We start from the raw sequence: 20636 nt of genomic DNA, 5'->3' as shown, positions 1-20636 counted from the left end.
CTGGTAGGATTTTTGCTTTCTGACCCATCAGCATCATGCCAGCGCTGGCTCCGGCCGCTGCTGACGCCCTTGTCACCTCTCTGTCCCCTAGGCCATGGCGAGTGTCACTGCGGGGAGTGCAAGTGCCATGCAGGCTACATCGGGGACAACTGCAACTGCTCCACCGAGACCGGCGGCTGCGTGTCCAGCGACGGGCAGATGTGCAGCGGCCGCGGCACCTGCGTCTGTGGGAAGTGTCAGTGCACCGAGCCCGGGGCTTTTGGAGAGACTTGTGAGAAGTGTCCCACCTGCCCGGGTGTCTGCAGCACTAAAAGGTACGCACGGGGGCCTTGGGAGGGGCTTCTCGCTGGTGGAAAGGGGAGATGGCTGATCCTGATGTTCCTCTTTCCTTGTGGTGCGGCTTCTAGACCTACACCTCCCTTTCCATGGGGGTGCAGGTGGCAGGCTGCAGTGTTCGTGCGCTCAATCTTCCTCCCTGTGTGTCTTTCTGCAGGGACTGCATTGAATGCAAGCTGTTTAACTCAGGAAGACTGGATAACCAAACCTGCCAAAAGCACTGCAAGGACGAGATCATCACCACTGTGGATGTTCTCAGTAAGTATGCAGCTGAAAGCAGTGCCCAGTGACTGCAGCATCCAAATCCTCTTAACCCGTCCAAGACCTATCTGTGAAGAAAGCCTCCGGGAAAACGCAGTATTTAGAAAGCATAATGTATGACCCTCTGTCTGGGCTGTAATCTGCATTGCTCTGAGTGTTCATGTTAGCAGCTCAATTGCTCTTCTGTTATTATTTCCATATTAGTTACATAAAACACCATTATTTGATGCTAAGTAAAAAACCCTTGATTTTAAATAACGTCTTAAAACCTGGATCCAAGCAGCAGTACATAACACTAACATAACCACCTCATTTCCTTTTGGAAGGAAACACATCAGTTTTATTTAATGAAGTCATTTAGAAGAAATTACGAGTTTTATGAATTGGACATGTTGGCGTGCTAGAGACGTGAGATAAGTGTCCCCCCATCCTAAGGTTAGGCATTACGTACGTCTTTCTGGGCACGTGTTTGCTGTGAGCAGCTGTGGCTCTGCAGTGCTGAGCTAACAGCCATGTAACCCTCTGCACAGGGATGGTTTGGAGGGGGTCCAAAACAACCCTCCCTTCGCCCTGTCTGGTGTACGAGGACCACGATTCCCAGCATGAGGAGCGATGAGAGTAGGATAAGATCAGATGACAGGAAAGATTAGATGAGCTGCGAGAGGGTGCAGAAGGACAAAGTATCACCCAAAAAAGGTGTTCTCTGATCTTCCTGAGATTTCCTCTTGGAAGAAGTGGACCTGTAAGAGAAATCAAAGCTGTTTTGAGGATGATGAGTTCTGCTGTGGTTGAACTGACTTCTAAAAGTCCTGCCCATTGTGTCCTCTTCTCGAGGTCACCCCACACGTTGCCCCTCAGCAGATGACTTTTTCCCCTTTCTTTTCAAGCTTCAGTCTGGCAATCTTTGGTTGCTGTTTGAGACAGTAGAAGAGACCCAAACTGTGACAGCTTTAGTCCCAGTCCTTACCCTGGCCTTGGCTATACCCCTTGGAGAAGGGTTAGAGAGGCTGGGATAAATTCCCACCCACATCTGACAACTGCTCATTCTCTTTCATAGGTCATATATTACAAGTGCTCTACCTTGCTCGTCCTTTTTCTCCCTTCCTCCTGAGCTGCCTGCAGACGATGCTTCTCCTGTTGACTCCTCTCATACACAGAGCCCAGCTTTTAAATTACCACCAACAGGGTTTCGTACCTTCTCCCTTGGAGGCTTGCTCTAGTTCTCCCCATCCTTGCTGCAGTTTACCAGGGGAGTGAACCTACATCAGTGCACTGTGAGAGGTTACAAGTCCCTTTTAAATGCTTCCAAACCACATGAAGCTCCTTTCTGATGCCTGGCTGGCCCATGGTTCTTAGGAGCCAGCACATACTGGGGGTTAAAGCTCAGCTCTCCTGCCTGCGTGTTGCACAACGCCAAAGCCAGCCTTTGTGCTGACTGCACCCTGGGAGGTGAGGCTGGGCTGTGGTTGGCCAACCCCCCATTGCTTTCTGAGGAAAACGGCCAAATTTCTGTTTTAAGACATTCTGGGGAATTATGCTTATTCTTCTGCTGCACTGCCGCAGTCCGATCCTGGGCGGTGCAGAGCTCTGGGACCTCAGAGCACTGAGCAGCTTGGAGAGCTGGGCTGCATAATATTCCTAGAGAAAGTGCGCAGGGACTGCAGGCTACCTCACAGGCAGACTCCGCCAAATCCTCGCCTTCAAGTATTTTTGTGTTATGTAGCACATGTTCACAATCCCTGCTGAAAGGCTGAAGTCTGGTATTTGTCACTGGCAGCCGGAAGACTCGGGTGTGTGTTGTCCCAGCAGTGGAGGCTAGGACCTTAAATACCAAGCGGTGCTGAGCATCCCCTGGGAGATCCCGAGCGCCTTCTGGCTCTGCGTATGAACCATGGAATTGTTTAGGTTGAAAGATCCCTTAGAGCATCAAGTCCAACCATCATCTAACACTATGAAGTCTGCTGCTAAACCATGCTGATACCATAAAAACTGGCCAAAGAAACTCTCAGTTTGGAGTTTAAGAAAGCAGGCATTCTTGAGCACCAGACACACAGGGGATCGCTCCTCCTAGTGTGCTTACCCAATCGTTCAAGCTACAGGGGTTACATACAATCAAAACATACATATTCACTGGATTTTCAAGAAATAATTAACACTCAAACAATCGAATGCCCATTAAAGCATTTAAATATCCCTGATGCATGCACATTTGTTTCTACTGGTGGTCTTTTGGGGTCTTCTGGTGGTCATCAATAGTCTTCCTCGCTGTGTTTGCTGGTTGAGCCCAGTTCTGTACATGCTCAGGCCACCTCCTTCTTTCTTATCTTATTGTTTCAACTCAGGCATGCATGCTAAGTGAAGTCATTTATGTATCCAAGGACATAGGTGCACCATGAGTTCCTCACTTAATCTGTTCAGACACATCCTCCAGGCCTGGGTCAGCTTAACCCCCTCATTCTGAGATACAATTCTGTATGGTCTTACTGATAAAGCTGACTAATTAGTATGGTAGCAACAGAGATACAGAGTTTCTAAGATTCCATCTGTCTAACTAAACACAGTAAAGGTTTGGCCTATCTGTTCATAAAACATTTCAGATTTGTTTCTATTTTTCTGTCAGGGAAAGATCCATATGTCCCTCTGACTTGGTGTTAATGCCCCTAAGTGCCTCATCCACACATCTCTTAAATACCTCCAGGGACGGCGACTCCAGCATGTCCCTAGGCAGCCCGATCCCATGCATGACCACCCTTTCCATGCAGAAATTCCTCCCAATACCCAATTAAACCTCCTGTGATGCAAACAGAGGCCGTTCCCTATTTCCTTGCAGCATCCTGTCTTTCAAGGCTTTGTAAAGCAGAGCCATCTAATGTTGGACTTATGAACCAGAATGATGCTTTTTGGGAGGCTTCTATGAGCTGTGTTGTGTGCTGCAGGATCCCCTTTATTTCTGTAATACCAAGTTGCCATTCTTGATGGTCCTGGAGAGGAGCTTTCAGCATGAGGGGCTGTGACAGATCTGGTGCTGAGCTGCCCCTGCCAAGAGCATGTGGTGGTGGACCTGAAAGCTCAAGGGGGCCGTCACTGCTCTCTGGGGGTGTGTAAGCTCCAAACCAAGTTTTATCTCTATTAGTCTAACTAGTACCTTGCTAGGTACAAGTGTGCCCTGCCTTCAGTACCATGGGTGAAGGTGGAGCAGGTTTTGATGTCCTGAGGCAGGAGCAGCTGAGGTTTGTGTGCACCAGGACCCTGCTGGGGCTCACCGGAGGTGCAGCTGTGGCTGGGCTCGGAGCTGTTGAAGTGGAAGGAATTAATCTTCCCACTGAAGGCAGGTCGAAGGCATTGAAAGGAAAGACAAACAGAAGGGCAGGAGATAAGGGTCTAGAATAGCTGTGGTCATTAAACCAGGCCATTTCTGTGTGACAGATGGGCACAGATGCTAGTGACAAGCTGCAGGAAGCATTTTCCAGGTGCCTAAACCAAAGCTGTGTCTTGCCAGCAAAAAGGACTGAGTGCCCAAATCCCTTTCTTGAAAACACCATCCCACAAAGGCAAGAGGGGCTCTTGCAGGGCTTGGCATGGCTGGAGGTGTTTTCCAGCCTTTCCTGAGCTGGAGCAGCTCGGCTCAGCTGGAGCACCAGCCAGACACAGGCTGCTGCTGGGTGTTAGCAAGGCTGGATGTGTCCCCATTACTTTTCCTCCAGCTTTCATACCTTAGGAAGCTGAAAATTTCAAGAAGGAAAGTGGCATTTATTTCCCTGCATGAAGGAACAGTGTGCATGAGCAAGCTTGCTCCTGTTTGCCGTGCGCTGTTTGTTGAGCAGTGAGTGTGACACTTGCTGACTCCAGCACCCTGGGGTGCTCCGGGCTGCAGGGACATGGCAGCTCCCAACTGTGTGTTGCCACAGTCCCAGTCAACAACCGTATTTTCACGTGAATCAAGATCAGTGTGCTGATCATTTCCAGATGCTGCTTTTCTTCCCTGTTTTCCTCCCTTCCCAGGCCCTGGGGGTGCCCACCTTGCCTCCTCATTTTTCCCATGCCATTTCCCAGCTCCGTCAGGCTTTTTCTCAGCCAGGTGTGCCTTGCAGCAGGACCAGAGGTAGCTGCAAAGCAAAGGCTCTGTAGTGGAGGCTTTTAAGCTTTTCTTAATGCTTTCTCCCTCCCCCCACGTGATGCTGAGTTCGGCTGGAGCCGGGCTGTAATGTGCACCATATGTAGGACAGGAAGCCCCTCGGATGGGAAGGAATGCAAGGTCCCCGGCGTGACACTGCTCCAGAAGAGCAGGGGCCAGCTCCAAGGCTGGGCTTTGGGTGGAAACGAGCACTGGGCTGGGTGTGCCATCATGTGCAGAGCTGCCTCAGTGTGCGGGGTGACAGTGGCACATGGTCTCCTGGCCAACTAACCGGCAGGGACTCAGAGCTGCTCTTCATTTCGTTCCAGAAACGGACGACCCGAATGCCATCCTGTGCGCCTACCCAGTGAACAACTGTGTTATGAAGTTCACCTACTCAGAGCTCGCCAGTGGGAAGTCCAACCTCACCGTCCTCAAGGAGCCAGGTCTGCCCTCCTTTGCCCTCCTTGTGTCAGCACAGCCTGCCCCGCGGGAGGTGCTGGGCTGCTGCTGGCTGGCAGAAAGCTGGTTTCACGGGCTGCATGCATGAGCAAATAACCGGGGTGAAACCCAGAGCCATATGCTCCCAACTTAGTAAAAAAGGCTTCTGACTGAGAGTGTAATGTGCAGGAAGCCCCCACAGGAGCTGTGGATTTCTGCATTTCCAAGCAGTAGCTCTGGTCCCAGCTGCACAGTGCGTGTGCCCCACCTCCCCTCCCCTGGGGCAGCTGCAGTTTGCAGCATGGGCCCTGTGTGTTGCTTCAATCACAGGCAACACGGCTTCTCAAAGGAAACCCCTTGTGGCACTGCAGGAAGAGCTGGTGAGCACCCAGTGGTAGCTTCTTGTGCTCTGATTTGGTCCTCCGAGACACAGGGCAGGGTGGGAAGTTTTGGAGGAAGCACATTTTATTTCATTTAGGCTGCAGCCTGCACTTAATTGAAAGACCGGCTGATTAGCTGGCAGGCAATGTGCCTAGTTAAAGCAGCCCGTAATCACCTGTCTCCAGGTCAGAGTGGGCCAGGCGCTGGGTTGGGTTTTGACAGAGGTGTCTTTGCCCTCTGTGTCCCACGGGGACCGCCCAGCTCGTCCCCCAAAGCTGTGTGACATCCCAGCCCTGGTGACGTCCTTGTGAACTGTGCTGCTGCCCTGCCCCCAGCCAGGAATAAATGCTCTTGGATGTAAAAATAAAAGATCCCTTCCGTTACAGCGAGGACTGTTGCTTTTTTTAACTCAGTCCCTGCTGCTCGCACTGCCCTGAGGCCACTTGCTCAGTGGCTGCACTCCAGGTCATGACGTCCCGGTATCCTGGTCTGGATACACCTGCTCCAGAGCTGATTTCCTTCTCCCTCTCCTTTCCAGCATGTAGCTCAGCCCCCAGCGCTGTGACCATCGTGCTGGCCGTCATCGGCAGCGTGGTGCTGATTGGCACCATCCTGCTGGGGCTCTGGAAGCTGCTCGTCACCATTCACGATAGGAGGGAGTTCGACCGTTTCCAGAGCGAACGTTCCCGGGCGAGATACGAAATGGTGAGCCCTGGGGTGCTGCTGGGGCTCTGGGGGGGAGCTCTCAGCATAGCTGGCAGCAAACAGCTCTGCAGTGATGGAGAAAAGAGATGGATGTGTGTCTGGAAATTCAGGTGGCCAGGTCTACAAGGAAGCATTGTGGGGAGGCTTCCTGCCCATGGGGCTGGTCAGCATTAGAGGGCATCACTTTGTGCACGCAGATGGGACAGAAGGTGGGTCAAAGCCAAATGCAGTTACCTCTGAAGTGATTAGAGCAGGTGGTAGAGGATGGAAGAGAAATTGTGGCTGTTCCATCCCTGGAAGTGTTCAAGGCCAGGTTGGATGGGGCTTTGAGCAACATGGCCTAGTGTGAAGGGTCCCAGCCCACGGTCTGTATAGGTCCCTTCCACCTAAACCATTCTGTAATCCTGTGCGATTACACACATCTTTGCCATGCCACAGGTTCTGCTCCTTACCTTTTCCCTTTGTTTCTCTCTCCAAAGGCATCCAACCCCCTCTACCGAAAGCCCATTTCTACGCATAACGTGGAGTTTACGTTCAACAAGCTCAACAAGTCCTACAACGGTACGGTTGACTGATCAGGTCTCAGCACGTGGGACTGCTGTGGACAATTGCCTGACTGTATTTGCTGCTCCCGACTTGAAGACGGGACCGATCCTCTTCAGGGGAGGGAATACCTTACAACAGGACTGGTCGATGACGGAAGCCTGTTATTTGCACAGTGAGGAGAAGAGTAGCGTGCTGTCTGGGGACACGCCGACGCCAAGGCAGGCTCGCCGCCTGTGCTCGTGGACTCCGAGCCACGTGAGGCTCCACAGCCCAGCTTTCCGGATATATTAAACCTGCCAACTAAGTGAACCAAGTGCCATATTGCAGCTTTAGACATATCCCATCCCACTAGAAAGGGTGACTAGGCCAAAATCAGGGGAACCCCACGCCATTGCAAGTTGTTAGGGGGGGAATTAGCTTAAAGAAAAGAGGAGGGTGTTGGAAGTGTTTGTATAAGAAATTAGGATACAAGAATTCTGCAGTCTTTAGGATTTTTTTTATATAAAAACAAAATAAAACTATTGTGCATACATGATGCTGCGAGCGGAGTTTGTCATCTCCTTGCTGAGCCCCGCAGGGACAGACTGAGACGGGGCGTGCTCCTGCAAGGAAAACGGGTGCTGCCTTATTTATTTATCAGTAGCACCTTATCAGTCCCAGCACGAGGACACAAACAGGAACCGGAGCCGCGGTGACGGCTGCAGAAGGTATGTTGGTTTAATGCTGCGCTGTTGACCAAGGGTGGGGACTGCCAGACATCGCTCGGCTCTCACACTTGGTGTAGCTGCTCTGTCGAGCAGCAGGAAGGCTGGGGGAAGCCCGAGGGAAATGGGAGTTTAGGCTGAGGAAATGTTCAGCACTGACTCCTCGGGCTTTGCAAGTAGGCATCCAGCCTGGGCGGCTGCTAGCTCAGCTTGCTGGCCACACATCTCCCTCTGAGCATTTCATATCCGAGGTTTTAACACAGAATTGAGCTGGGGGGTCTAGCCTCAGCTTCTGGCCGGGCAGGGAGCTGGTTAAGGCCCAGCGTTTTTATTTCAGAACTTTTGTTTTGTTTTTGTTTTTTTTCCCCTGAAACTGTTCCTCCTGCCTCATCTGTTTTCCTCTGAAGCCGGGGTTTGCGTTACCCCAGATGACAGCTGCAGCTTTAAACCCCCACGAGCTCTGCACTGGGACTTCAGCAGAAGGCAGGAGAGAGAAGCCAGAGCAATTGCTACTGCTTTTTATTTTTTTTGGCTTTTTTTTTTTATTCCCCTCTTCACCCTGAACAGATCATGCAATAGTCAGCTGAAGGAAGCTTGCCAGGGAAAAGCAAAAACAAATGGCGTTCATTGTTTTGACTTGCTTTTCTCATTGGAAGACAGCCACGGGCCCATCCTTCCGGATTTTTTTTTTTTATATTTGTTTTTGCCTCTATAAACAGCAGCCCTTATTTGCTCAGTATAAACAGCTTTCCTTCAAGTAGTTTATGGTCCCCCTCCTCCTACCAGCAGCACTGAAGAAGCGCAACAAACCATGTTAAAAATAGCTAGGGACAGGGATTAAGAATGCAGTTACACGCTGTCAGCATCAGAATCGATCAGGTGGCCTTAAAAATCAAAACAAAACAGCGCTCTGTCCTCACACTTCATTTTTTAATCCAGGATGGTTACTGAATCCGACCTAGCAAGGGTGGTTTGATATAGCAGAAATGCAGAGGGTAGGGAACGAGGCTGGCACAAGACCAGAGCTGCCTGGGGCACACCAAGGCTGTGCACCACTGGCCACGTTGTGCCCAGAGCCAGGACACAGCAGGTGCAGGGGTTTCTCCCTGCGCTTTTGCAAGAAATAGGAAAGGTCTGAGCACAGGGAAGGGGCAGCAGCAGCTGCTGTCGCAGTGGCAAGCTGGCTTCAGCAGCCAGCAATGGCACAGAAGTGCTCTTCAGGGGAAGCTAACGCTAACTGCACATTTCCTACACGGTGCCTTAATGAAAGGCAATGAGGGCAGCTTAAGGTGATTTGCCCTGTTGCATATTGAATCCCTGGGAATAGTGCTGCCACCTGGGAAAGGCCACCAGGAAAAAGTCTGGTTTTACCACCATCGGGCTGCCTAGCTCTGCTTTGAGAAATTTCATTGCTAACACAAGGTTAAAAAAAATACTGCATCCAAGAAAAAAAAAATCCATCCTAAGTAGGCCAGATTGTTTGTTATAGATCAAGTTTTAGCTTGGTTCACTTGCAAGGTTCACAGGCATGGAAAGGGAGAGCAGGAAGGAAAGTGGTGGGAAAGGTAGGGCAGGAACTTTGTGCCAGCTTTGCCACCCAGGGCAGCAAACACTTTGAACACAGCTCCACTGCCTCTAGTTTGTGAGAGACCAAGCATTTTAGAAACAAAAGAAAACCATTTGCTTTCTTCCTTTACATTTGGAAAGGAAAGGCGCAGGCAGTGCTCCCCTTTCCAGCATTTCTTTTGCAGATTACCTTTAAGCTGTGGCATTTCCTAGCACATTAGTTTGGTGCTTAGAGAACAGTCAATGATGGCAGCTCCAGCAATGTGAAGTTTGATCCTGCTAGGAGGTTACTCGGGTAGGGAGGGTGGAAAGAAGGAAAGGAAGGGACCTGGAAATGCGATGAAAAGCTTTGCTTCTTCCCCTGCTCATGGGGTTGGGAGGAAAATCAGCTGTAAAACAAACTGCTCCGAAGAGTTGCCAGGGTATATAACATGGAGAACAAGTAGAAGATGGGAGTCCGTCCTGTGGCACCCTTCTGGGAAAGTGCAGAGTAATTCCAGCAAGAAGGAAATAGGGCCAGTTGCTGTCAGGGACAAACGAGCAGCTGCCTGCTCCCTGGCTGGCAGCACTGGGGCGCTGAAAGCAGAGCAGCACCACAGGCAAGCCACTGTGTCCTGCAGGGATGTCTGCTACCACATCTGGGTGGGGGAAGGGTTGAGCTTGTAGGTCAGGCTTGTCTTTTAACAAAAGAATATGAGAAGGTACCAGAGAAACTTTATACAAATGAATAATCAATTGCATGTTTTTAATTTTTATGGTCTCTCCCTCCAAGTTTAGCTTCTACTTAAGGTTGCATCTAGAAATAAAATAAACAAAAAAGAAGTGATGCTGTGAGTGAGAAGCATTACTTTCCTGTGTAAGCAGATCTGCCTGTACCCTTGGCAAGGTTAGGGCCAAGCTCTGTCATAGGAATGGTGTATTTCAATCAGCAGCCATTTATTTGTGTCCCTAAACACACGCAGCCTGACCACAGCTAGCATTCCTGAATGAAAGCTAAAGCAGAAGGCATCAGCAGGTCACATGGTGATGGAAAATGTCAGCTCTTGTCTGGCCAACTTGGAACCCAGATGCCATTGCAACATCAGCTCCACGTTTCCACAGCCACAGCTGGAGGCTGCTGCTGCACAGCCCTGGGACCAGGGGCTCGCTTGGTGTCTCATCAACACGTTTTCCCATTTCTGGAAGTGCTGTTGTGTCACACCTCGGGAAAAGTCAAGGTCAAGCACAGCCTTCGTTGCCTTGTTAGCGTGGAGATTCCCTGCAGCCTGTGATGTACAGAAGCCAGGTGTGATATATGCCCTCCTAACAGCCTCCTTGCCCTGTACAATGATGCAGTAAGAAGGTGCTCAACAGCTGGAGGCTAAGCCCAAGCTTTAGAACACAAATGCCTCACGCTTCTGCACGCATTTAACCTTGCATTTCTCCAGTTGCATGGAAAGCAAATGAGCTAGCATATCGAGGAGTGTCACTAAGATGTCTGGCAGGAAATACCAAGGCGAGGTAACTAACTACATGTGCAACCCAGCATCTCCTGTGGCTTCCAGCATCGTTTCCTGATCTGAACATACTTTACATTGGAATTAGGCTCACTGTCATTCCTCCTCCTCTTCACTGCCCATCTGCAAAAAAAGAAAAGAAAAAAAAACACAAATACAAGGGAGGTTTTGATTTCATCCTGCCCCTTTCTCTATTCCCATTAGCAGTGGTGTCGCCCTCTGGTCCCAGCACAACAGAAACTTCTCCATTCAGCTCTACAATGACACCTCTCAGCAGAGCAGAAATAATCAGCTGCAGAGTACACTGCAGAATTTTCCCAGCTAAACAATCCTATTTGTTAAAGTGTTTGTTGTATAGCTACTATTATTTCTACAGGGATAGATCAAAAGTGACTGCACTGCTCATCTGCTCCTGCATTATCTATTTGACCTAAGCACAGCCTATGGCCATACAATTACACATGGTCTGAGGCTTTATTTTTCATCACTGCTCAGGAAACTGTGCTCTAAGCAAGAACCTCACAGCTACATCCATGTTTGGGCTTCCTCCTCTCCTCTGTATTGGCCAGCCTCCACACGTAACCCTGCATTTTCACAGCCTGACCGTGGACAGCACGAGCTTATGAGTTCAGAGCATGACACAGGTCATGCAGAAATGGAGAATCAAGAGCGAGGACAAAGTCGACCCAGACAAGCAGGCAGGGTCACTGCTTTCAGCCTGCAGGAACCTGTCAAAAGACAGAGAAAAACCCAAAGCCTGAGCAGGCAGCAAACTGACTTTTAATTTGTTGCAGAGTTCGAACACGAAGCTCTACTTGTCACTGTGATACAGACCAACCAAGACCTAACAGAGTGATCACAAACAAACAAGATGTCCAGCCCTGTCTAGTCTGCAGTTCAATTAGAAGTCTTCCAAAACAGACCATTTCCCTGAGTCACTGACCTCCAAAACTCAGAAATGGAAACAAACTTCCTCTGGGTATTTCACATTCCTTCGGTTCTAACTGTTTCCTAAATGTAATGTTTGTGTCACTTGCTAAGAACCCACAGCAACAGGCTTTCCAAGTACATTTAAGGGGAAGTGATGCAGTCATTTTTTTCTGGATTTAGGTCTCCAATAACTTTTTATGGAAGTTTATGGAAACAATAACACAACCTGTCAACTATTGGCTACTAAAGCATGTTGACACTGTTATGTACAAGTACATTTAAGGACAAAAATTTAAAGTGTTTTAATTTGATGCTGGGTTTATCAAGATTTTTTTGCAAGAATTTTAAGTCTGAGTAGAACACTGTACTTAAGCAGCTATCCTGATTAAAAGTACCCATGCTGCTTCTCCTTGTTCTAGGCAGAAATGCCCACAACAAAAAAAAGATACAGTGAGAATTACACACAAATGTGTGTGCGACATAACAATTCCTTAGTGATTCCAGATTGGGCTGATCTCTCATGCAGTCCCCGGTGACTTGCTCAGAAATACCAGCAAGGTAGCTGTCGTCCTGGTGCAAGCACCGACATCACTTGACCACAGCCTTACCCATTATGAAAAGGACAATTTCTTTTCATTCTGCTATGAACGATCCTCCAGAGTGAATTAAGGACAGCAAGTTCGTATAAATGCTTACTTGACAGATAACATAGATCATGTGACAATCAAAGTCAAATACAGCCTTAAGCCTCTGTACGAGGCTCTGATCAGAGCAGAGAATGAACTGCACTTCCAGATTCATATATTATAATGCAAATTAGTTTTGTAAATTGTGACCTAGTTCCCATGTTAGAAACAGTTGGGACCAACAGCAGGAACTATGCTACGAATGTGAGCAGCAGAGGCAAGCAAGGAAATTAACATTTGTTCTTAATTTGAAATGGATTTTTAATCATTTTCAGGTGCCTCAAAAAAAGCACACATGCTTGTTTACTATAATCACCCGGACACAAGAATGCATGTAGGAGGTAACATGTTTTTGTTTTGCTAATTGAAATGTTTGTGACGCTGGTGTCAAATGAAGCACTGGAATACAACTTTTTCCGTGACTTACTCAGTGCACAACGCAGGACTGAGAAATAGTTTTCCGATCTGTTGCTCAGAACTTGTTTCATAAAGATGAGTTGCAAATACCTTCCCAAAGTAACAAGATATTAGATCACATCGATATCTCCAAATTCAGTGGCTATTTTTTTTCCACCAGAGGCCTGATAAAGTAGCTCTCAGATCTTCCTCATGGTTTTAGCTGCATAGATTTCAGATGCATACTTCATGATTAGTGGAAAATACTGAACTCACCAAGTTCTGCTTGTGCTCTAACAGTGACCCTACTAAAACACAGAGTGCTAAACCCAAATCTGAGCCAGCTGTCTAGTAAACTCTACTGCCTTAAGTTATGGCATCACAAGGGAGCAAGTTGTTGAAAACCAGGTAAGTTTCATCTTAAGCATATCTCAAGTTGGCATCAACAGTGGAAACTATCGGCTATAAAAGGGCTAGGGCATCAACCACCTTGAAAAATAGAGCCTCGGCTCCACCTGGTGGACAAAGCAGTTTTCTGCAAAGCAGTTTAAGCGAGAAAGCCTTGCTTCTGCTACATGCCTCAAGGATATTAGGGAATTAATGAGAAACAGCAAACAAATCCCTGAACCCACATTCACTTTAAAGGATTGAAACTTCTAAGAAGTTGATGCAAAGTATCCTGACTCGCAGACCATTGCAGGGCAGCTCACAGGAGACAACACACTCATCAAGTTCCAGTGGTGAAAGGTGGTCACAAGAACCTTCACGTTTCCTATACGTGGAAAACTCCATCTAAACATGGTACATAAGAATCTTTAACCAAACAAAAGCCCCAAGGAAAAAACAAAACATACACAGAGAAAATTCTAATACTCTTTCCACAGTAACAGATTTATAAGCCCCGTAAGAAACCTTCAAGCACAGGAGACACACTTCCAAAGAACATGAAATGCAAAAGGATAAGGTCATTATCCTCAACCTACACAGGCAGCTAGAAAGTTTTTCAACTGCTAGTTAAATCCAAGCCCATTTCCCTTCTTAGACACTGCATATATTAATCCAACTGACAACAAGCACAAAATCTCCATTTGAACTTCAGCATAACCCTAATCTCCTGAAAGGCTGGGAAAAATGTCAAATACTAAAGCCCCCAGCAAATCTCACCAGACATAATTGCTCCTAGCCTACAGGCAGATGTGTTTAAAAAAGGATCCAGCTTTCTTAGCGTACTTTGCATCAGCAAAGAAACAGCAATGGTCTAGAACCATACCACCAAGCATCTGTATTCTTCACGTTTTCATGTTGGCAATGAAAATGCAAGCTGATTTCCACCTGGAAAATACTGGATCTATTTAAGGTGATTCCATCCTATCATACGTGGTATTTCAACTTAACCTTTCTTCACAACGCCAAAGCATGGAAAGTAATTCCTGGAAAGATTCCACAAACATTTTCATAAATCAAGCAACAGAGAGTATGTATTTGTTTCTCATTAGAGCAATCAGCAATTCCACCATAATTAAACGCACAACAGCTGGGAGCTATAAAAACTCTTGCCAGAGCAGACTATAAGCACCATCAGCAGTAACTCCTGCAGTCACAAAAAAACAGCAGAATGACATTTTTGTAATGCCCTGGCTCTGAAAATAAACAGGGTTTCGCACTGACACAGAAAAAAGACTTACAGATCCAGTTACATGAAAATAGTAGCAAATTTATTTGAGAACATATTATTCAATTTCACAGTATAGGATCAAGACTTGATACTTTTGCTTAGAAATTGTGGAGTTGAGCAATCCTGTGAGAGTAAGACAGGTCGGTGCTGCAGGTGAAGTTAATAGTGAAATACTGACCCAATTTAAGGGTGAGGAGGATAAACAGGAGCAACAACAGCAAGGCAAATATCCTTGGAGTGTTCTCATTCAACATTTTTCAGCATAGAAAATGATTAAGACTAAAAACTGAACATCAAATTTTGGTTTCATATATCCAACAACTAAAAATACTGAAAAACAACCACGGCAGGTACAACTTTGTCTGTATGTATGCAATTAAAAAGTAATTTAGCCAGCAACAGTTTTTTTCCAAAAGGGCCCAGCATTCTACTGGCTGAAGTGTCAATGTATTTACGTAGAAGTCTCACGATGATTACAGCTCCATCAGCTCTGCTCATTGAGTCGGGAAATGACCTGCATCCCATCTCACACATGACCACCAAGCCTGCTTATGTAGCTCTCCCAAGCTGCCTTCCTGTACTTCTCTGCTTCTTGAAGGCGGTCTGAAGCTGACAAGATGCCTCGTCCCACGATAATGATGTCTGAACCTCTTTCACTAATAACTTCCTTGGGGCTTAGGTACCTCTGTCCAAGATTATCACCTGAAACAGACACACCATTTTTTTTTTTTAGTTTGTGCAAAATTATACATTCTAAAAACTTTCAAAGAGATGGAACAGAAAACAGGTACGTTGTTTCAGTTCTCACCCTAACAATCCATCAGGTACCTCCAACTAACGAACACCTACCAATTACTGTGGCAGGCATGCTCTGCTCCTGTACTTGACATAAGTCTTGCTCAGGCTTATGAGCCACAACAGGCCTCAATGTGATCGCTCCTCGAACCAGACAGCTCGTTAGCCACAGAGCCTCAGGAAGACCTCTATACCATGAAATCTCTCACGGAAAATAATGAAGGAATCTCAGCTTGACTACAAATCAATCACTTTATTAGACAATTGTGGTACTTCATCTCTCTCCTCTGTTTAATCAAAGGAGAAGTCATCTTGACACCATTCCTGTTATTTATAGAGGGTGTTAAAGCTTGATGCCCTCTCCCTTTCATACCTGTTGTTTATGCCATATAGGCACCGGACAATCAGCCCTCCCCTCCAGCTGTATCCAGCCCCTGTGGTGTAACTAATTGACAAGGACAGGATTAAATGCTAAGGGGAAGGGGACTGTCCAACCTGAATCATAAAAAATTGGCAAGAGCCTTGTATCCTGGAAAATTACTGAACAAAAGACAACAGCCTTGCAATCCTATAAATAGTAATCCCAAGCAAGAACTTGGATACTGATTAACTGCTGTTAAAAAAAATATAACGCTGCTGTTAAAATCATTATATTCTATATTATAAAAAATATAAATAAACCTTGTTATTTACTATAAAGGTATATAATAAATCCTTAACTGCTTCTATATGAGAGTTTTGTAAAATCTAATTCCATGACAATGACACAGATCAAATTTGACATAGAGAGCCCTCATTTTTCATGATTTACTAATTCCAACAGATGGAACTGATGCTCAAAAAAGCACTGATCTTGCACCTACTGCATTTACAAACACACTATAAATATTTCAGGAGACATTACCTCCAGCTTGCAGCTGTACCCCTGGAGTTAAGTGAAGAAATTCTGGTTTCTTACTAACTCTAGATCCAGATATGAATCCAAAAACAAAATCAGAGTTTTCTTCAGCCATCTGTACCTGAAAAAGACCAGTAAACAGTTTCAAGTGATATACCTAAAATCAAGCTTGCCCACTAATCTATTTCTGATGCATGTATTGACACATTAAGGTGTGCAGAGCAGGGGAATGAAACACTGGAGTGTTCTAGCAAGTTCTTGCTTTACCAATATAGTCACCCAGAACTGACTGATCCCTCATTGATTTTGGCTTTGCTTGCAGACAGGAATGCAGAAGTTACTCTTGTTTCTAAGTTGTAAATGATACTCAATGAACTTACACTGATTAGAATTCTATTGCTAATTAAAAAAAAAGGTGGTGAGTGGCAAACCTATCACATTCACTAGAGTTCACAATGTGAATGACAACCACCTGACACCAGCAGGCTGCAGACATAAACTTTAAGTGCTACACTGTCAGATTCCTGAGTCTGCACAGAAAGAGAGCCTATAATAAATAGTGCTGGAGAGACTTTTGGAAGCATAGATGTTGGCAGCACACAAAACCTCCCTCATCGGAACACTTTACAAGCTGAAACAGAAGTGCCTACTTACTGCAGCTTCTGTGTATTTGCCCGTTGCAAGTGACCCTTGGGAACTCATCTCAGCAATGAGAAGGCAGCCCCGCTGCAGAGGAAGGCCGACTTCCTTCAGACCCTTCACAACTCCAGAACCTGGCACCACGTGAGCATTAACTATGTCTGACCAGGATGCTATTTTGAACGTACCACCTGAGAAGAGAAAGACACACGCAAAGTGAAATTAGTCATCAGAAATGTATTAAACAAGAATCATGACTTAAACAAAACAAGCAGCACACTAACTCATTCATGTTAGAAGACTTTTTACTACTGAAGCTTAACAGTTACAAGTGCAGTTTTACCAGACATTCCTGACAGCTGCACAACCACAAAGCATCATCTCCCAGTTTTATATTACAGAAGCACTTAGTAACTTGCCTTTACTATTCATTACGTCATTTACAGTGAGCTAAAATTCTGCCATCACAGGTGCAACAGTATTCTGATCATTTACAGCTGCAGTAACAAATGAAAGCCATAACGAGCACACAAGCATAGCAGGCTGCTTTATAAGCCCCACTGCATTTCTCGTGGCAAACAGCTATTCAAAAGTACTTACTGAGGACAAGCATAGATTCGTTAAAAGATTTAGGTTTTGGAAGGGACCTCTGGAGGTCGTGCCCTCTCAGTAGGGCTAACTTCAAAGCTAGATCATGTTGCTCACGAGTTTTTTCCAAGGTCAGAGATCCCACAGTCTCTGCTGACAGCCTGTTCCAGTGCTGCAGTTACACAGACTGGCAGCAAAGTTATTGTAAACCTAGGCCGATGATAATCACCTTCATACTGATGTTTCACTGTGTTTCCAATGTCTGCAAATTTCCTATCTTCAAAAATCAAGAACTCGTGTCGATCTGCGAGTGCTCTCAATTCCTTTACTACTTCCTGGGTGAAATCATTCAGGATATCTATGTGAGTCTTTAGGATACAAATGCTGGGGCCCAGGCTGGCAGCTAACTGCAGCAGCTCTTTGGATCCTGTGACATCAGCGGAAAGGCACAAGTTGGTTTGTTTCTTTTCCATGAGCGTGAGAAGCCTGGCTGCAACAGGATGTACCCCGGGCAGCTCAGCACGAGCCCTGAAGCTCAGCTCTTTACAAATCCTTTTCACGGGAGCAGGACCATTCTGAGCCACTGGCTCAAACACATTTCCCTGAATGAAGTCCTTCACCTTCTCAACCATCTCAGCGTCCACTTCTCCCTGCTGCTGGAGAATATCTAACAGCCCAGAAAACGTGCATACAGAGTGCAGACGAATCCCATGTTCTTCTAACCTGGCCTTCCCACCCTGCTCCCTGTCCAACAGCACTACAGCATCTGTGACTTTCAATCCTTCTTTCTGAAGAACTTCTGCAGTTTCCAGTACACTAGATCCACTTGTTACCACATCTTCAATGATTAAACATGTTTCTCCTGGATTAATGGTGCCTTCTACCAGTCGCTTGGTACCTTTAAAACAAAAGGCATACACTAAATGAACAAGGTTTAAAAGACCACATCAAAACGCATCAGAAGTATCAAGATTTTAGCCTGATATGTTAAAGATGATATCTATTTTACATACAAGCATATGTTGCAGTAAAAAATCAAATCAGACTTCAAGAAAATAGCAATTCCATACTGTCAGTATGTAGAGAGAATTTCTTTAGTTAATACCTGATACCAGGTATCACAGTTCTTACCACAGCTCAGTAACTGACTTGTAATCCAATTTACAAAGATCGTTACTTCTCCAAGGGGATAAACAGATTTTGTATGTTCCATTAACAGAAGTGACATATTATTAGCTACACATATTTAAACAATCACTGTGTAAGCTGACTACAGAAATTCTGGTTTAGTATTACTATGAATTGAACCTTCAAAAACACCAACAATATCTTCTCCTGTAACTTAAAAGTCTTTAAACTAAAAGTTACTTTAAATGTCTTTGAAGTAGCAAAGCCATTGATACTCTTCAACATATTTTTTATTTTTCACAGGCATTATTCTGTGCTTAACATCTCTGTTGTTAGAACAATTAGGAGGAGTAAACCCGCCAAATGCCTTTGCCATAACAAATAATAGGCACAAATCCATGAAAGGCGTCCCGGGGGGCAACAACAAAGGCTGCCTCGCTTTACACAGACCGCGGTGCTTCAACCATGACGGTCTCGCCAGTGTAAGTACAGCTCTGCAATCTGTGTGACACCGGAACCCTTGTACCAGGCAGTTAATTGCTGTCACAATCAACTTGTCCTTCACAAGAAGGAATAGCAACAGCTCTCCTGCCTAGCACATTGGCTAACATTTAGTTTTGAAAAACATCCTCTCTGACTGAACGCTGTTGGAAAAGGATAGCGTTTATCACACAAAGAAATCTATTTGACAGAGTATGTTAATGCTTCAGTTTCCCTCTCCTACACACACCCCTCACCTCCTTTCCACCAAACTAAAATAAAATTGATCACTGTGTGGAGAACTGACTGCTTCTCACCTGGTACACCTTGCCCACTGATTAAAGAGTTACAGGATATGAAAGAAAAAGGGCTTTGAGAGACAAAACAAGAACAGACTACAAAAGACTCCTCTTGGAATCAATATACAATAAGTTCTGTTTGGGGTTGAGACATGGCACTGGTCTCAGCATGTCAGAAGCTGCAGCAACTGATTTTGTAGAGGGCGGTAATCCACAATAACTGTGCCAGAGGAAAAAAAAGACACTGTGGAAGCGAAGAAGCAGCTCATGAGCTTCCAAACCTACTACAGCAGGATTTGAGCTGCAGGCTAATAAAAGACTAGCTGGGAGAGCCTGATGCTGTGGGAGGTATATTTCAGGGCAAAAGGTGTAGCTATCCGCATTGAAGTGGTAGTCTTAAACTGAAAGAGGGAGGTGTATTAGAGAAGAACCTTAAAAATATAGTTATTTCACAAACCAGCCAACAAGTAAAGACAAATTCATCACGTGAAGAAGGTTTTACCGTAGTCTTTTGCTTCCTTCCTCCGTATAAGCATGGGAACCTGCTTTTCTGAGCAGATAATTGTGGCCAGTGGCAATGCCGTGTAGGGAACACCACACACACAGTCATACTCGAGGCCAGCATCTTTTGCTGTTTGAAACAGAAGATCTGCAACCTGAAAAACACGTGTATGTGAGGCGTCAGACTGGAGCGACCACTCCTCAACAAGTCCACCACCAAGGGAAGGGAAGGCACAAAAAGCTCTCTCCTTTGCATTATTTGATAGCTGCCTAACACCTATAAAGAAACTCCAGCGGTTTCTCTGCAGCAAAGCATCACTGCTGTGAACGATGCTGCCGTGAAGGCTGCTTGGGGCTCTCCGCACCCTCTTTTTTTGGTTACTTACCAGAGATTTCCCCACCTTGAAGCAGGCACAGCAGGGAAGCGATACCACAAACACCCCCGGTGCCACCACAGGGCAGGACCCCCAGGCCCCTGAGACGGCAGCATCCCCCCTCCTCCTTCTTCCTCCTCCTCCTCCTCACAGGATCACGGAATATTAAGGACTGGAAGGGACCCTGAAGGATCATCGAGCCCAGTCTCATCTCTTCTCCTCTTCCCTTTTCCCTCCTCTTTCTCCTTCTCCTCCCCTTCCTCCCTTATATTCCTCCTCCTCCTCCTCCCAGCGCACCAGGGGCTCCCCCCGCGGGGCCAGCACCTGCCGGAGGAGCCCTGGGTGCGAGACGAGGCCTCGCAGGTCCACGTAGACGGGCGAGGCGATGCCGCTCTTCAGCACGAAGCTGCCGAAGCGCAGCGCGCCCGCCGCCAGCAGCGCCGCCGCCACGCCGCCCGCCGCCATCTGCCCAGCCTCCCGAGATGGCGGGCGCGGCGTCAGGCGGGGCGGCTGCGCATGCGCAGCGCTGTGTTTTCCCCACCCGCCCCCCAGTCCCTGGGGTCGGGCACGAACGGTCCGGGTGTAATTGGTTCCGCCCGTTTAAAAACAAAGGGAAAAAAAAAAAAAAGAAAACAGCCGCGTTGGGAAATGAGACGGAGCCGCTTGTTCTCCCAACAACCGAGTTTTAATCCAAAAT

At 46.7% G+C, this 20636-nt stretch overlaps 2 protein-coding genes across 4 annotated transcripts in view; one reads left to right on the top strand and one right to left on the bottom strand.

Annotated features, from left to right (window-relative positions):
* The window catches only part of ITGB5 (integrin subunit beta 5), a 46279-nt gene extending 38960 nt beyond the window's left edge, over positions 1-7319 (top strand). For both annotated transcript variants that reach the window (XM_068687555.1, XM_068687558.1), the window contains exons 11-15: positions 92-314; positions 494-594; positions 5041-5157; positions 6072-6238; positions 6718-7319. In XM_068687555.1, coding sequence (XP_068543656.1) covers positions 92-314; positions 494-594; positions 5041-5157; positions 6072-6238; positions 6718-6813 — 704 coding nt within the window. In that variant the 3' untranslated portion in view covers positions 6814-7319. The remainder of the gene's footprint in view (positions 1-91; positions 315-493; positions 595-5040; positions 5158-6071; positions 6239-6717) is intronic.
* A 6936-nt stretch (positions 7320-14255) lies between these two features.
* UMPS (uridine monophosphate synthetase) lies at positions 14256-20456 on the bottom strand. Of its 2 annotated transcripts, none has more exons than XM_068687559.1 (6): positions 20264-20456; positions 19567-19720; positions 17387-18055; positions 16585-16760; positions 15937-16051; positions 14256-14939 (listed from the first exon to the last, which is right to left on the bottom strand). In XM_068687559.1, the coding sequence occupies exons 1-6, from the start codon at positions 20402-20404 to the stop codon at positions 14764-14766; spliced, it is 1431 nt and encodes a 476-aa protein (XP_068543660.1). In that variant the 5' UTR covers positions 20405-20456; the 3' UTR covers positions 14256-14763. The 2 variants fall into 2 exon arrangements, with proteins under 2 accessions (XP_068543660.1, XP_068543661.1); XM_068687560.1 differs by lacking the exon at positions 20264-20456 and adding an exon at positions 19952-20169.
* Positions 20457-20636: the final 180 nt, after the last annotated feature.

This window comes from Anas acuta, chromosome 6 (assembly GCF_963932015.1).
Source record: "Anas acuta chromosome 6, bAnaAcu1.1, whole genome shotgun sequence".
Lineage (NCBI taxonomy): Eukaryota > Metazoa > Chordata > Aves > Anseriformes > Anatidae > Anas > Anas acuta.
The sequence above is the reverse complement of the archived record's forward strand: the minus strand, read 5'-3'. Positions and strand labels throughout refer to the sequence as shown.

Bases quoted from the DNA above. Each gene is read 5' to 3' on its own strand.
- UMPS (XM_068687559.1), bottom strand. From the start codon at position 20,404: ATGGCGGCGGGCGGCGTGGCGGCGGCGCTGCTGGCGGCGGGCGCGCTG. The intron at 18,056-19,566 runs GTAAAACCTTCT...TTTGTTTTAAAG, and splicing joins GAAGGAAGCAAAAGACTACG to GTACCAAGCGACTGGTAGAA. The intron at 16,052-16,584 runs GTAAGTAGGCAC...GGTCTTTTTCAG, and splicing joins GCAAATACACAGAAGCTGCA to GTACAGATGGCTGAAGAAAA.